This window comes from Euprymna scolopes, chromosome 1 (genome assembly GCF_053919585.1).
Source record: "Euprymna scolopes isolate OS-2025 chromosome 1, ASM5391958v1, whole genome shotgun sequence".
Lineage (NCBI taxonomy): Eukaryota > Metazoa > Mollusca > Cephalopoda > Sepiida > Sepiolidae > Euprymna > Euprymna scolopes.
This window is the reverse complement of record NC_136482.1, coordinates 138645256-138663578: the sequence shown is the minus strand read 5'-3', so window position 1 is coordinate 138663578 and position 18323 is coordinate 138645256. Positions and strand designations below refer to the sequence as shown.

The 18323-nt window shown below is 36.1% G+C and overlaps 1 protein-coding gene across 2 annotated transcripts in view; it reads right to left on the bottom strand.

The window, feature by feature from the left end:
* The window catches only part of LOC145272500 (retinal-binding protein-like), a 573911-nt gene that overhangs the window by 171898 nt on the left and 383690 nt on the right, over positions 1 to 18323 (bottom strand). For both annotated transcript variants that reach the window (XM_080127042.1, XM_080127038.1), the window contains one exon: positions 16285 to 16473. In XM_080127042.1, the coding sequence (XP_079983168.1) occupies positions 16285 to 16473 (189 nt within the window). The remainder of the gene's footprint in view (positions 1 to 16284; positions 16474 to 18323) is intronic.

Genomic DNA, 18323 nt, shown 5'->3' with positions numbered 1-18323 from the left:
TCGTTTTAGTCCGGATTGACTAAAGATTGAACAATTACCTTTTGTTTTTTCTTAACTTAAAAAAAAAAAAAAAAAAAAAAAGGGGGGGGGGATTTCAATGGTTACATACTGAGGCAGAATAATCCTCGACCACAAAAGAGTCACAAGGGCAGTCTACCCTGACCTTTTTCCATGATAAATGGACCTTTCTTTTTTGGGGGGAGATGTAATGTACTTAGGTACACAGGGGACGATAACAGGGGGAACACCGGCAAACGGGCGGTGCAGAAAGAGACAGCATGTAGATACTTGCGGTGGGCTCTCAGCTGAATAAAGTCTTAAAACAAACTCGGCGTTTGCGTTCTCAGTGAGAAACACCACAAATATTTGTAATATTTTTAATAAAGACCCCATAAAACTTATGAACATCAATACAGATGAAAATATAAATAGGAATTCAGTTTCGATAAATACTAATTTAAATAATCTCTTTCATAATCAAAAGCCAAGAACCCAGTGGATTTTTTTAGTAGCTAATTTATTTTATCCCCACCTCCACGTCACATAATTTTTTAATTTTATTTTAACACTCTTTAAAGATCAAATCTAAAATATAATAATCTTAAACACTTGCTTTGCTGAATAATCTAAAGGAGGTGGGGGATGGTATTTTCTATCTTTTACTGTGTAAAGAGAGGAAGATATGAGTAAGGTGACTTCCAGATGTGTAAGTCACAGTTGGGTCAAGATATTTGATGACCTCTCCCATCTTTGGGGTATTTAAGATAACCTCGGTTTACTGGGATTAGTTTTCCAGGGAGCCAATCAAACAGTGAATCTTGTCCGTGCCGTCTTGTGTTTTATTGAAAACAGGTTTTAGTTCCAGTATGATTAACAGTTTAAATAAAAAAAATGGAAAACCATCACCACAAGATAAGGATGGAGTTCAGTTGGCAACTATCTTCTATGAAATCGTTTTATTTGATGTAATATTTGAGTCAACATTCACGAAATAATACAGTTGCTCTATGTAATAGTTGTAACTCGGTTATGACTGGGTGGACATGACATGACATAATAAATGAAGAGGGATTGTGGATTGGTAACAATTTCTGACTTATTCTGAAAAAGGAAAATTATTGTATCAAAAGTAAATCGTAAAACGTAGTATTTGTTGATAAATTCCTAGCCATCAATCAAGTGCCATTAGAGAGGGGTTGACAACCAATTGAATTCAGGTTTTTTTTAAACCTGAAATGCTGACAATAGTTTAGAAAAAGTTGTTTTTTGTTTAATAATTGATAGCATAACGCGTTAGAAAGACACTTGTCAGTCAAACATGATTTTTGTTTGTGAAAAACGATTTCAAATTATTTTTCAAATTATTTTCGACATTGCAGTAACTCACAAAATTAAACATGGCCTTTCTGTCAGAGATCTTCCAAAAATTCTTGATAAGCAAAATTTCTTTCATGATCAAAACAATGCAATCAAACAAAGTGGAATACTAACAAAAAGACGAGGAATTGAAGGACGATAAATGAATGTTCCACACCATACATTTATTATCGAAATTGATGAAATTGCCCATTTTTCAATATCGATCAATTCCTTGCTCTGGTTAGGAACCCACTGCAGTACATGTTAAAATGTTTTTGACTATAATAGGGGTATGACACCAATGATTTCGACGATTACTTTTATAACCACAAGTTATAACAACCAACCAATCAGAAGCTTAAGTGTTACTATAAAAAAATGTCGAATTTTGGATTAAGCTTAGTTCGCCGTTGGCCTCTGTCTAGAAATGACTCAATATCGGAACTGCACTGATTCTTTGCTGCCATCTTTGTTACTAGAAATTACTTAATACTCAAGCTCGGGACTACATTGATTCTTTGCCGATTTGATTTACTTTACTACTGCCATCTTTGTTCAACATAACGTCTCAACACTTAACAGTACACTGGGAGGAAACTTCACATGCCTTCCCGCAGTGACTTAGTCCATAATATATTGCAGTCTACATTAGAATAGAGAACCTACTGTCGGTTTTAAAAAAATATTTTTATATAATGGCTTAAATAAAAGTTAAAACTCAAAAGTAAAGTATCATGATTCAATTCTGCCCTAAACAGAAACATGCATTTTGAACGCATCCAAGGAATGTACTGTTCATTTTATATGCTCGGCCAATATGCTTGTGCAGTGATAAAACGCCTCAAATACACTTGTGAGGCTTTATAAGGTGTTAACTTTGTTCCAAATCGAACTGTTCCTTCTTTAATTGGATTTTTAAATTATCGATTAATGATTTTTGATAAAACTTTCCTAAGAACATTTTGAGACACAAAGAATTTTTGGGTGAAATTTCATAAAAAATGAGCCAAATCGTTTTAGAGTCTATAGGAAATGAAATCACACAAAGTGCCTTTTATATATAAGTAGAAAAATCTAAGTACAATTATAGACTTAGAATCTAAAATTCATCTGTATTTATTTACACCTCCTTTAAATCATCTACCTAATGCATTGCCGCCCAACCAATTTGAACACACGCATACATATATATAGACATACAAATAAACACACATATCCACACACACACCTTTGTGTAAACAAATCGAGCAGACGCATTTGGACAATGTCAAAACATTGTTTATTCATTACCCACACAGCAGCAGCTGTATAGCGTAATGGTAAGAAGCCTTGACTGTCATTTGGACGGTTGGGTTTCGATCCTGGCTTGAGGCAGTTACACGTCTAGCCGCACTGATGAGCTGTGAAACAGCGACCCAGTACTGTATGTGTATGACTATAATCTTATATATATATATATATATATATATAAAGCGAGATAAGACAGATTAAAAATCAGGTGAAATATCCTGATAGATATTACTTTCTTAACTCGAATATATGTGTGTATATTTTGATTTTCAAAATTTAACCACTAAACTTGCGCGCACACACATCTATATATATATATATATATATATATAAATTCGTATTCTCTCTGTTTGTTCACAATTTGATTTATACATACAAAAGGCCAATTAGTTTATTTCATTCATTCCCATATATAGTATGATTCTTGCAAAATATACGATTAAGAGGTGATCTCATTTGCATATCACATGAAGGAAAATCGATTTTATCAAATAGCGGTATGTCAGTTATTGTTTATAGTGAGAGAATTGTTTTAAGTGTTCTATTTAAGGTTTTTTTTTTTTATTTAAATTTGATTTATATTGATAACATTTAATTTATCTTTACCGACATTCATTTTTTTTATAAACCGATTTGAGTCATTTCCCCTGGCCACCAACTTTGTTTTGTTCTTTTTTTTTTCTTTTTCGGCGGATAATCAAACTAAAAATAATTCACAAACTTTCAAGCATTATTTTTGGAATTAGTTTAAGTAAAATAATTTCCAATGTCATTTCGCGATTAACGCTGTGGTCCAGTGGATTTTTATTTTAAAATGAACAATCCAATTCAACTGCGATTAAAAAAAAAAAAAAAAAAAAAAAAAAAAATTAATTTACATTTTTTTACCAGCTTTTTTTTCACGTTTTTTTGATATTGCAACTGCTAATTTTTTTCTTTTAATAACACAATAAGTCATAACTCATCATTTTTATAAGATAAAATTGTGCATTTCGGTTAACACAAATTTTACTTGGGTATTTTTGAAACTGAATTATTTACAGTTTGTTTTCGTTGGAACATACTGTAAAGATAAATCTTTCTAGACTGAGACAGCATTAAAGAAATTTGTTTAAACTGATATATAGTCATAAAAAAGTGCTCAATATCGAGAGAATAGCTTCTCTTCATATCCATTCTGCTGAAATATCTGGTGGCGAGTTTGTCACATGCTTCTTTTATTGGGGGGAGGGGGTTACATTTTCATGTTTTCATTCATTCTTTTATTTTGAAATTTTTGTTGGGGTAACGATGGAGCTTACATGTAATAATGAAAAACTGCTTACTATCCTTAGTATAGCAGGTGTGTCCAAACCTGGCTAATAGCGTAAACATAAATTTTTATGTGCCATCTGTTGTTGTAAACCTATGGTATTTTGGTCCAGAGGGGAAAAATTGCGCCTCTTTATTATGTATAGGGATTATTTATCCATTTCCATGTATTTTTTATATTTTTATTACTTTACTTTATTCATTTTATAATTGTTTTTATTTAATTTACTAGCTGTACCCTGCCACGCGTTGCTGTGGCTCAAATTGGCGCAATGGAAAAGTTTCAAAATGAGAAAAAAATGCATGTTTCTTATAGGTTTAATTTTCCATATTGTATGGGTACACAGTTTTTGTTGTTCCATTTTCTAAGTTGATATAAAGATTTTCTGGCTTGGTGACTCTTGAATGCATAACAAATTGTCCATGTGAAAAAACAGTCAGTGTATAACTGTAAGACCCACAATTGTAAAGATTGTTCCCTGAGCTTTGTTGATGGTTATTGCAAATGACAATAAAATTGGAAAGAGCAATTTCCTCAAGTGTAATAGTGCATCCGGTGGAATCATAGGAATATGCAGAATGAATATATTCACCTGTGAAAGGTCCTGTTAAGATTGTTGTTTCTATGATATTGTTTGTTAATTTTTTTTACTGCAAGGCATGTGCCATTGCAAAGCTTGGATTGGTTTATATTTCACAACATAATTAGTATGCCAATTTTCAGTTGCAGTACATGCGGTGGCATCCCTGGCAAATATAGCTGTTGGATAATTAACCACTTTATCTGCTTCCACAAGTGTCGATGGATTTATATTCGACTACCTCACTTGGAATTTATATATTGAATAATAGCGTTAAGTTCATGGACGACTTTGTATTGAGCTGCAAGAATAGCTTGTTCACTCAGTCAAGTAGAATTCGTATAATTAATTTGAATATCTGTAAAAACCTTTTAAACCAACTCTTCTTTTGATGTAATAAAATTACAGAAGTTAAGAGTCAAAGAATTTCGCCCTTAACTCGGATCAGCTGGCACTTTTCCATACCAATTTCCCACAAGTGATGCAAAAATTTCTGTGCGGATCGAGCAGTCTGCAACTGGAAACACATATTTGGAGTTAAGTTTAATGTCTTCACATGGCATTCTCAAGTGATCTGACATTGCCACACAAATTTTGCAGGATCGACCAAGAGCCTCAAGTGATTTTTTGCGTATCATTGTGCATTCATCCTAAACAATAAGTTTGCATTTCTGTAATATATTTCCCCATACTGGACGTTTTGAAGATGTTGAACATGAGATTTTGGAAAAATTGACTGTTTTAAAGTAGAATAAATAGTTCTACTTTGTAGCAAGGTCACAGGTATTCCGCATGCAGCAAAGGCTAAGACTATGTCATTTTGTCACCGAATGGCTGCCAAAATCAATTAGAAAGGTTTTATCAGTTACCCCTGGTGCTGTTCAAGATAGTAGTAATTTCCAAATAACTTCTATTCTCACAGTCAGTAAATTAGGTGACTAAAATAGGATTTATCCATGTTTTGACAATGCCTGATTCACTGTAATTTAGGAGACTAAAATAGGATGAGGGATTAGAGATGGACAGATAGAGAGGAAGATATATGGATAGAAAAGAGAAAGTGAGAGGGAAATAGAAAAAGAGAAGGAGAGAGATAGAGGGATTGATAGATAGACAGAGAGAGGGGGAGTTAGAAACAGAGAGGAAGCGAGACAGGAAAGGAGAAAGAGATAGGAGTTAGAGTGAGAAAGGGGCACAAAGAGAGATGGAGAGGTTGATATAGAGAGAAAGATAGAGAGGGAGACGAAGAAATGGATGGAGAGAGATATTAAGAGAGGGGGGAGAGAAACAGAAGGTGAACTACACTACAGGATTTTTTTTTGAGAAATCCTTTGAGACTGAGACAATTTTTATCGTTTTTTTACCATCCAGATTACCCTTTTTTTTTTTCGGGAGCTAGATTTTCCACACATTAGAAACCGACTAGGTTATCTGTACTTTCACCTAACAAATTAATAAGTAAAAATAAGTAAAATTTTAATTTAACGTGAAAATACTATTTTAAAAAATAGCATGATAACATAAATGCATAAGTGCCACTTTATTTTAAATATTTATTTTCCAAAGGACTGTTTTAATAAATCCACAATGAATTAAATTTTAAGTGTTGTGTAATTATTTTTTTAGCGTTCAGCGCGGCAACGCTAGGAAAAGTAAAGCAAAATCTTAAACGTAGAAACATAAACAAAAAAAAACAAATAAAAAAATCTACCGTTCATTTGTATTTCTTATTAAATGTTGGTAGAATACATCTTTTTTGTCAAATAAATTTTAAGCAATTTTGGTAATAAATAATAGCAACTTCGTTAATTTTACGACTTGCCCAAGCATATTATAGACACCCCTGCCTACCCATGTTAAAAATGACTTTCGGAATACCCCCCCCAACCTCCCCATGTTAAGAACAGTTTTCGAGGTTTGTGGGGAGGAGGGTTTAAGCTGTTTTTAACATGGAGAGGTTAGGGTGTTTATAATATGCTGGGGCAAGTCGTAAAAATTAAACAGCAACTTTCTTATTTTCTCATAGTTTAGAAAAAATGAAAAACTATGTAAACAATGCTGTGAAAGAAACTAAACAATTAAAGCGTAATGTGTAACGGTGAAAAGACTCAAGATAAACAAATGAATTTAAATGTTAAAAATAGGGAATGTTTTTTTTAATAATCAATTAAAATCTTGTAATTCAAGGGTCATTGAAACTGAAGTTACCGGAAATAAAACTGAGCAGTCTCGCAGAAACTGCTTATGAAAAATATTTTTATTTAATTTACAATTTGCAATATTAATTTATTTTAATAACATAAAAACATTCCTCGACTCTAAGGAAAGACTCTGAAAATTTCAATTAAATTGGTAATGTAGAAATATCGTTTTATTGATAACTAACAAACCAAGAATTACATACACATATATATTTTATTATTTATTTTATTTTGTAATGTTATACATTGATACAAATACACACATGTGATCAAGATGCAGTTTCTATCTTTTGCTGAAATGAAGGTGACTCTTCAGACCATCTCTGCTCTTACAGTTTGTTGCAGAGGTTTCGCTTATGCTGAGATTGAGGGACGCCAACTGGTACTGCTTTACTGTGGACATTCATACGAGACTTCAGACCTCCACTTGATTTGCAGACCATAGAGCAAATAGAACATCTGTGCTCCAGTGTTTTCCCCATCAAAGAAAGATGGATTTCCATGTGATCGCTTGTGGCTAGCTAGATCAGCTCCAAATAAACCGCATAAATCAGTCATGGTTCAGCACAAAAGCCTTTGACAGATCTGACAAATTTCTGGATATCGTGCTTAATTTTTGCATGGTCATATTTTTTCTTATCAAAGCTATCACAGCCATGATAAACTATTGAGCGCCACTTTTCATGATCACTGGAATCACTCTCCCAGCTACATACGTCAATTCTGAGAGATTTTAGATTATTCTTGATGTCCTTAAAGCGTTTCTTTGGTTTGTGTTGTGGAAGCTTTCCTTGTATAATTTCATAATAAAATAGGCGCTTGGTAATCTCTCATCATCCATTCTTATTAGATGTCTAGCCCACCATAGCTGGTTGCGTATAATAAACTTTTCAATGCATGGTATGTCATGAGGACATCCATATCTGGTGTGCCGTCTTCCTCCTGCTATCTAGTGTGTCCACCGGGTTGCGGATGGGGGTACCCCCTCTGCTTATGTAAAGTAGGTAGAGGGAAGCTTTGAATAACCAATAAGAAGCCGTGGACAATGAGGAACAACCACGAAAAATGCCAAATAAAAGGAATTCAAACTGGACGGCCGTCGCCCAGGATAAGGGACCCTCAACCTGTTTACGCACCAGGCAGGAAGAGGAAAAAAATGGTGTGAACGTTCTTGCCTCAAAAGGTGATACCCCAATCACCTCAGAGGTAACAAGGACAGCAACCAGTCCATGACCAAGATGGACCAAGCGTCCTTCCTCCATCTTGCTTGACAGACCCCAAAAGAAACAGAAGGGGGATTAAAACCCAATCATGGTCTGTCGAACAGAAGGTCCTTCTGCACTGTTACCACTACTCAAGGTTTGAGAAATGGGGACGCAGCGCAGGAGAGATACTTACCAAGAGTATAAAAGCATCAGACCTCCCAGCGGAAAAAAAGCACACACCATTAAACAACCTGAGATCCCTCATCTCACAGATGGGAAGGTATATCCCACAAGAGGAGGTAGATACTATTAGATGTGAGGCCCTGAAGACTGCAGAAAAAGACTACCATAAGGTAGAGGATGAGGAGGAAAAACAGACAGGAGGTGGTATGGGAAAGGGAAGAGAGGTGGACACTAATATAGCAACAATATTACCATCAGAATCCACCCAACTGTCCCAGCACATGTCCAGCTCTCCTGGAACTTCTGTGCCACTGGAGTCTCTGGTTGACATAACACCTGCCTTCACAAACTCTCTGCTGGAAACCCCACAAACACCAACACAGGAATCTACATCACCTACCAAGATACCATCACCTGCATCACCACCACAATCACCTAGACACTCACCACCATCAATTGTACTCCCAGAAGCAGATGATGAACAATTAACTTTGGAGGAAGAGCTCAGCAACACAATTGAGGAGGTGGGGTGTATGAGAATGAAGAACAGATCACGTATGTCCAAGATCCAAGCTGCTGGAAGAGCAAAGACTGTTATAGCCAAAGTTAACATCGCTCTCAAGAGGCTAATTCCAACAACAGTAACTCAATCATATGCAGCTGGAGTGTTCTTTAGAAAGTTGCAAATAACAGTTTTACTGCGATTTACCTTAGCTGCTATTGCTCGCTGTGACAAACCTTGCTTATGGAATCCTAGAATTCGAGGGTGCTCAACTTCGGTTAGTTTTCTTGCTTTAGGCATCGTAACACCTTTACACAGTGATTGCTATCTCTAACTGAACTAAAAACATTAGAATTACCATAAATCTAACAATTTATACCCTTGGGCTTATAAATTTGATCATGTGTAAAAAGCCTTATTTAATAAAAATGCAAATTTTTAAATAAAATTTTTGGAATGTACCTTTTTTGTTTCCATAACCTTTTAGATTGTAGTATTAGTAACCTTAAGTCGGAAGAGTTTAAAATCTATCCTTAAAAAAAAAAAAAAAAAAGGTTTCTTTTTAAAGATTTTTAATTGGTCTTAAATTTTTTATCAGCAGTATATATACAGGGTGTCCGTAAAGTTACTATACAGTCTTACAAGTTACTGTACAGACACCCTACAGCTACACAAAAAATAAATATTAACTATTAATACAAATATAATAAGACTGTATAGTAACTTTACGGACACCTTGTATATGAATGGGTGTACATATACATATATATGATTGCAACGCCTTGTCAGACGAGTGCCACTCCCTCAGTCACTGAAAGTCCATGTGCCCGAAGACGACTTTTCAGTCCTGCCAGCAACTTGCACATCCTCAAGCAGACATGACACTGAAACCGTTCATTGGTTTGGATGAAACTAACAACAACTCTGTATCATCGAGCGCTTTTATGTGATTAACAAAACCTGCCTTAGAAAATACAGCCCAATCACACACCTCACAGATCCAAAGATCTCCATGATTGCACGGCAAGGTTTGGCATTTCCTACATGCTGTCTTGAGCTTTGCTCGGTCTATCTTGGCTGCTTCAAAGTGTTCTGCACCCCTTTATATCAGTGTCCTCCACTGCCTGTAATCATATGATAGAGACTCCCAACTGGAACACGAAAGCTCACCAGACTCTCCTTGATGCTATCACTAAAACGTTTTTTGGGCTTGTGCTGGGGTCTTGCCAAGAAGGAGCTCACCATAGAACAACTATTTTGGGAGCCGATAGTCATCAAGCTGGACATATATAGATACTGTCACAAGAAAACAGGGCATAATGCAGAAGTGGCCATTCTCCCCCTCCTCTCTCCTTAAATTTTATTTTGAATATCAATCAGACACCCCATCCTATTGCTACCAAGACATTCGACAATAAAATATTCACACATGGACTCCACAAAAGGAGGCGAGTAAGATCCCCCCCCCACCAAGTTATTTGTCATGACATCTACCACAGTCACCAGAAATCATCCAGACACCCTACCTCCAACCCAAACGAAGCAGTGTGGGTGAAAAAAAAAGGAAAGAGGAGAAAAACAAACTTTTAGCGGGAATTATGTGCAGGACAAAAAAAAGGAAACCGATCACGTTGAAAAAACGAATGTCATCAGCGGATATGCATAATAAATCAGAAGCTCATTCAATTTTAATCTCATCGCTGGAGCCGAAAGGGAATTTTACCAAATACTATGCATACAACTTGGCCTCGGATATGTGGGAATGAGACGTCCTAACATCGGTGGTTGAGAAACAAGCGAGAAGGAAAAATAAGGGAAGAGAAGTGGATAAACACAATTCGAAGGACATTGAATTGCACATTGCAGAAGCGAGACTGCCTTGCACTATAAACGTTGGAACAGCTAAGTATTGTTCAATATTGTCTCTCCACCCCATACTTCATAAAATGTCGACTTGCTGGACTGATTTGTTTTCTTTTTCTTATTTTGAATAATTTCTACAGCCTCATACGATTAAACCATTATTCCACAGGAAGAAAAAAAAAAGATAAAAAGAAAAGGAAAGAGAGGCTATGTTTATCTGAACAATTTCCTTTACCGTTGCCCCCCCCTTTATTTTTTCACCTGTTAGACACTGTCTGCATGTTTTCTTTTATTATTATTTCCTTTGATTGTTTTGTCTTGGTTGTTTAATTTAATAAATAACCTGTGTATAATATACATATGACTGTGTTCCGTTATTCATTGCCTGGTATTTCGTCAACCGTGAATCTCATAAGAACATCCCATGACAGAATTACTGTTCAGAATCTGGGTAAAGTGCTACTTGGTCGTGATAATTCTACGGTCGGCATTTTTTTTTTATTTTACGATACGTTTCTGGGATAATTTCCCTTTTGGGACTTTCCAACCGGGACGTATTGGCACACCAAGTAAATGTCTCACCGCTTGGTAATAACCCTTGTGAAATATCTGAACATTGTGCATGGACGAGTAAGGAAAAATGATGAATTTATGAAAAAACCATCCCCAGATAGGTTACATAGGTTTAAGAAAAACAAAATAATATGGCACAAACTAGATCTAGAAGTTAGGGGAGCCATGAGAAAAAGCCAGTTGATAAGAGTGATCACTAAGCACATGGTGGACAAGGATATCTTTGAGGAAAAAGTACTAGAAGAATTACTGGCCGAGACAATGACCATGATGCCCGATTAGGTCAAACTTGAAAAAAAAAAACAATTATGGCTAGGATGGAGATAGAGAAGGCTTGAATTGAGCAAGAGATTAGAATCAGTGAACAGTATAGCTCATCAGACACAGGAAGATAGAGCAAGTTTGATATGACGAAACAAGTGAGCCTAGTTCAGAAGTTTGTGGAGAAGGAAGTCAATGACTATTTCTCGCATTTCGAGAGAACCGCCCTAAACATGAACTGGCTGAGAGAATGCTGGGCAATGCTTTTGCAGACAGCATTAAGTGGCAAGGCTTTTCCCAGCCTCTTTCTCACGGAAGAGATGTTGCGAGTTTGCTTTATCATTATTTTCATGGCAGGTGCTCGGCTGAGTTCCATTCTATGGTCCCGCCTCACCAAACTTTCACAAGAAACACCCGTCTAGCAGAAAACACTATCACTAGTTTCCCCCACTCTTTATCTGTGCCTAAACCTAAGCGTAGATTCCATGAGCGAAACTTCTTTCTTAGAACTGCATGCCTATGGAATAGTCTTCCGTTTTTCTGCTTTCCAGCAGACTACAATATGGTTGTCTTCAAGTCTAACATAAACAAGTTTTTGATGAACCGTTCAATATAAGTTAACAAATTTACCGAATCTCCATTACTAACGGTTACTATATTGTCCAATTTCTACTGTACACTCTTTAAGCCTTATCCTCGAGTGGCCTCTTGGCCTTGATAAGTGGTGATGCCTATGTAAAAAAAAAAATAAAATAAAACATACACAGCGCTCCCAGCAGAAGACCGCACAGATTACGCGATAGTAAAAGCAGCCATATTGAAAGGATACGAATTAGTCGTGCAAGCTTATTAACAAAAGTTTAGGAACTTGAGAAAGAGCGAGAGGCAAACACATGTAGAGTTCGTTAAGCTGAAAGAGGGATACTTTGATCAGTAGTGCAACTCCAAGAATGTGGAGAGTAACTTTAGCAGGTTGAAGCAACTCGTTAAATGAGTTCTGAAACTGCATGCCTATGACATGCGGATGCACCTAGCCAACAAAAAAGCCGAAACAGTGCTCGAGATAGCTATAGCGGCAGATGAATACACATGTATACAGAAAAGAAACAGAGCAAAGCCCCAAGGACCCATGCATCCGCAGATCAGGGAGCATTGCACAGCAAAAGGGACAACTAACAATCCGCGGGTGCCCATGAAGATCCCTTCAAGTGCAACTAACTGACCATTACCAGACCAGGAAGGGAAGTGAGACCCATAGTGTGCTTCAACTCAACTGGGAAGTGGGGTCACATAGCTGTGAATTGCCAGGTGAAGCGATTCACTGAGCTGAATCAGGATATCTCAGGCTAGCCACAAGGAGCGATATTTCGAGGGATAGATGAAACGTATGAACCCTTCATATCGAAAGGATATATTGCCCGAGAGAGAGAAAGCCGAGGGGAACCCATTAATATCCTCAGGGATACGAGCGCATCCTAGTCCTTAGTGAAAAGGAAACAAATGCCTGAGGACACGATAAGGGCCACAGATAGACCAGTTAGAATTAGGGGCATAGGAAACAAACCTATGATAGTCCACCTAGTATCAGATTGGGGCTCCCGAGAGGTCACAGTAGGAGTAATTGACAACCTTCCAATGACTGGCGTGGCCATGATATTAAGAAATGACATCACCAAAGTCAAATTAGCCAAAACCAAACAAGGCACGTACAGCATTTTTATTTTACGATACGTTTCGGGGATAATTTGCCTTTTGGGATTTTCCAACTGGGACGTATCATCACAATACACACATATACATATACACAAGCATATATATCTATGAAAGTTAAATTGTGTGTGTGTGTGTACATTTCCATACCAAACTAGTTTGTCAATTTTCAGTCCATAGACTCGAGATTTTATATGAGATTTGGGAAAATCTTTATTTGGTTTTCGGCCAGAAATTTGGCTGTCAAGGGATTAAAGTTCAACGATTTGACCTTTGAAAACTGTACCAAAAAGTCTTCCAATTTTGGGTCTAAACACTTGAAATTTTATATGTAAGGTACTTGGACATGGATTCAACGTTGTAATTTGATTTGAGCCCAAAACAATAAATGTTACAGGGTCAAAATTGGGTCAAAGTTTTAAAATATTTGACCTCTCAGTCTAACAAATTACTCAGGCAATTTTTGGTCTAAATATTTGAAATTTTACATAAAGTGTATTCAGACATAAGGCAAGCTTTTTAATCAGTTTTTAACCAAAAATTTGGCTGCCAAGGAGTCAAAGTTCAAAAGATTTGACCTTTGGGTCTCTAGCAAACTATTCAGCCAATTTCGGGTCTAAAAATTTTTAATTTTGCATTAAGGGTATTCAGACATGCAGCAAGCTTTTTAATCAGTTTTTGAGCGAGACTTTGGCTGCCAAGAGGTCAAAGTTGAGAGTCGATCATTGCAGACTCTACCAAACTCCTCCGCCAATTTTTGGTCTAAACACTTAAAATGTTAGATGTAAGTAACCTGGACACAAGTCAAACTTTTTAATATATATATATATATATATATATATATATATATATATATATATGTGTGTGTGTGTGTGTGTGTGTGCACATAAAGTTATAACAGTGCATAAGACCCGAGCAAAGCCAGGCTGAACTGCTAGTATATATATATATATATATATATATATTTATTCAAATTCTCATGAACAGCAGTAATTATTTCCTGCACTGATGACTGCATAAACATGAAGCACTAATGTCTGTATGCATAAGTAAACTTGATATGTATATATATATATATATATATATATATATATACACGGATAATAAATAACAAATTTGCTAGATTCCAACATCTAAGATTTTATTCATCTTACCATTTTTTTTTTTTTAAACAAAAACTTCAGTATATTTACAAATAGGTTTTATTCAAAGGGCAACCTATATTTGTAGGTCAACACTGAATATTTCCTCTATGGACTCATCAGAAAAAACAAAGTTTTCAAAGAGAAAAATGCGTTATGATATAGATACCCCCCCCAAAAAAAAAAAACAAAAAAACAAAAACAATAAAACAATGTGCATCAAATCTATCCAGAGTTCTTATTTACTTACCTCTCCACGGGACAGAGTTAGACACCAAGGTCGTTTTTTTTAATGTGGAGGAAAAGAACAAAAATAAAAATGGTCTCAATCGTGAAGGATTTCTCCTCTAATGACCGAACAAGAAATTGAAGTGTAGAATCTGAAGAACAGATACTACAGTTTGATCTCAGCCCATAATCTTTCTAGAGTTGTGAGTTTTTGTAAATGCTATCTACTCTGGACCATCATCTTATATACGAGGGGCATGCAATAAGTAATGCCCCTGACCAACTTCCCATAGCAGTAGAGCAACAAAACTTGGCACAGTTATTAGTCTTTCTCTACATAGGAACCACTCAGAGTTATGCATTTCTCCCATCGTTTGATGCAGCTCTGGAGACCGTTTTTGTAGAACACTCCAGGTTGGTCCTCCAATCACAACGTAACTTCAGAAATCAAGGCTGCATCATCTGGGAAACGCTTTCCTTTAAAAAACAACTTCATGGCTGGGAAGAGGTGAAAGTCAGAGGATGCAAGGTCAGGAGAGTAGGGAGGATGGGTAAGGATTTCATAACCACACGCTTGTGCTTCTGATCTGGTGACATGCAAGTTGTGGACCGGAGCGTTGTCCTGCAGGAGGAGGGTACCTTTGCTGATCTTGCCTCATCTCTTGATTTTGATAGCTTCTCTTAATTTCCTCAAAAGTGAAGCATAATAGGCTCCTGTAATTGTGGTACCCTTTGCCAGGAAATCTGTCATCACTACTCTGTCCTGGTCCCAGAAACTGAGCATGACCTTGCCAGGGGAGGGATGCACCCTTACCTTCTTCGGAGGTGGTGAGTCCAAATGCTTCCACTGCATTGACTGGGCTTTGGTCTCTGGATCATTGTGATGGATCCAGGTTTCATCCTGTGTAATCAGTCTTTTGAAAAACTTTGACTCCTCTTGGCACATCTCCAAATTCATCCTCGAGTACTTGACATTCTCGTTTCTCGAATGGTGTGAGCAATCTGGGAATCCATCTGGCAGACACCTTATGCATATACAAATGGTCATGAATGATAGTTTCCACAGACCCTGTACTAATCTTGACATCTTGGGCTATTTGGCAAATAGTAATGCGCCGATTTTCCAAAATGGCAGCCTCAACTTGACGGACAGATGCCTCATCAATGGCAGAAGGGGGGGGGGCGACCAGGTCTGGGAGCTGTTTCCACAGACTTCTGGCCATGTTTGAATTCATGATACCAGCGTTTTATAAGGTCATATGATGGGGCATTATCACCAAAAGTTTCTTTCATTTCATCAAAAGTTTCCTGTGGTGTGCGTCCTTTCAAATAAAAAAACCGGATCACTGCTCAACATTTAACAGGCTCCATTTCACACCTGACTCAGTTCAAACACTTGTAAAATAGAAACCACAATTAGTTCAGAGCTGTAATTTGCCACATAACCCGTAGAGATATAAATCATTGCACATGCAAAATTTCAGCTAGATCAAACAACTGGAAGTGGGTCAGGGGTATTACTTATTGCACACCCCTCGTATGATAATAAAAGCACAAAATGAATCTGATGCTATGAATTAAAAATGAAAACAGGAAGACCTAATTATGCTTCACACTCTGCTTCATGGGCTTTTTGAAGAGCAAAGATAGCTAAACGTGGTACATAAACATTGAATTATTAGATCTTCCTTTTCCATTTTTAATTTATATATGTGTACACACACGTTTACATAATTTTTATTCCCCCCTTACAAGTTCACTCTTTACCCGGCATTATGCCATTAAGTGTTGATTTGAGATCTCAAAAAGTGTACAAGCAAATACTTAATGACAAAGCAAAATCCACTTAAAAAGATGTTTAAAATATCTACTTACTTTTTGAGACATTATATGACAGTCTTTCAATACGTTCTCAAACTGTAACAATTTACTTTTGACTAAATCTGACTTTTTAGTTGAACACATAATTCCCTTCATGTCAAGATCACCCCAAGGTATAATCCTTACAATAGAGCCTTCTTTGTCATGGCCGACATCACCTCCAGGCATGTATTTTGTTATCACCTAAAAAATAAAATTTGACAAATATTTTATGATAGAAAATGTAAGAATTATCTAATATAGAAACAGCAGTATAGGAATGTTAAGAGATCAAATAAAACATGGAAAATATATCCAATTATTGTTATAACAATTTAAAAAAAGATCTAATTAGAAATTCCAGGTTTTAGTGGTATATTTCTAATGTGTTTAAAAAAATAACAAAACACTGTAACAATATATCTTTAGTGTTGGTGAGCGTTATGGATGATTGGTTGTTAGGAGGGAAATATACATACGGCAATTTAGCGGGTTGATTTCTCTTACCTGACTTTGATTACACCTGTATAACCTTTTGCCAAAAATGATCTTTCAAACATACTTTTAATTTATCTTCTTTTTGACAATTGATCAAGTTTGTTTTTCCCATGCAGGTACCTGCGCCAGGTTCATATTCTTTAATCAAATAACCTTTTGGTACATTTGATAATTATTTTACTGCTTAGGAATTAAAGAAATGTCAGGTTCATGATTTTTTATTCAGATGATCTTTTGGTACATTTAATATTTTGTTGCTTCCTACTTTTGTTGCCAAATGTTTATCAAAATTTCTCGCTACACATGGCATTGATATTTAACGTTAGTAGTGTGTGTGTGTATACACACACACAGTGGAAAATAAAGTCAAAAACTATATATTGGTAAATATAGAAGGATTCATTTATTTAATAAGGGTATACATACATTTAGTTGGAGGATAAAGGGGACTCTTTATACCAAGGTATTTCGAAGCCTAATGCTTCACATCAGAAGAGTAGAGAAGATGCTAGATAACATAATGGGGATGTGACGTCTAGTGAGTGATTCATCAGGAACGAAATAAAAAAATTTATGTTGTTTAGGGGAACTATATTGAACTCTAAGATGAAGGGGGAGTGTATAATATAAATGTAATGTAAAAAAGGTATATAGGGTGTTCTATCATAATAATTTGAAAGAATGTGGGTAGTTTATGTGTTTAAACTCAAGGGGAAGATACAGGGTGGGTTGGGAAGTGGTTCTATTTTATCCATATGTAATATGTGTAGTATCTATGGTTTACATGAGGTTTTCTAGACGAAATTTTATGATGATAAATTAAAGTGGAGAAGTATATGCTTAGTAGGATTATATCAGATGTAACTTATCACAGCATTACTTGTAAAAGGACTATGGCTTATGGCATAATGTTATGAAAATGGTGGGGTGGATTACATGGGGCGTCATGTACTAAGGTTTTAATTTAGCAAGATGGAGAAAGACCTGACGGTGAAGTTATGAGGAGGTATGGGGTAGGTAGTTGTAAGAATATATTTTCACAGGATAATATATAATAATCGTCCTAAGGGTTGTGCCATTACTAGGTGTAAAAGGGGAGGAGTAATATAAGGCAAAGGTATAAAGATAGGGGAGTAAGGTTGGTAGAGATGCCCCTCTTGTCAAGACAAAAAAAAACTACAACTGAAAAATTCAAAGAGATTTAATGTATTGTTTACAGAGATTCTGGTATCCCAAATAACTGCCATCAACCAGCTTGCAATACCTGTCATTACCTATGGTTCTTGGTATTATGGATGAGTCACAATGCTAAATCAATAGGTTTGATAAAAAAAATATGCTAGCCTTACATTTATCAAAATCAATGTGTGGACAGGATATACCCATCATGAAGAGAAAGCGATTTGGGATTTGCTGAAATAAACTATGCATACCAAACCTCATAGAATCTGCAGATCAATGCATCAACATCTCCAAGCGTAAAACAATGAGACTTAAATGATCATCACACCAAATGCCAATCTCCGTCACAAAACTTCAGTTATAGCAGACTGAAG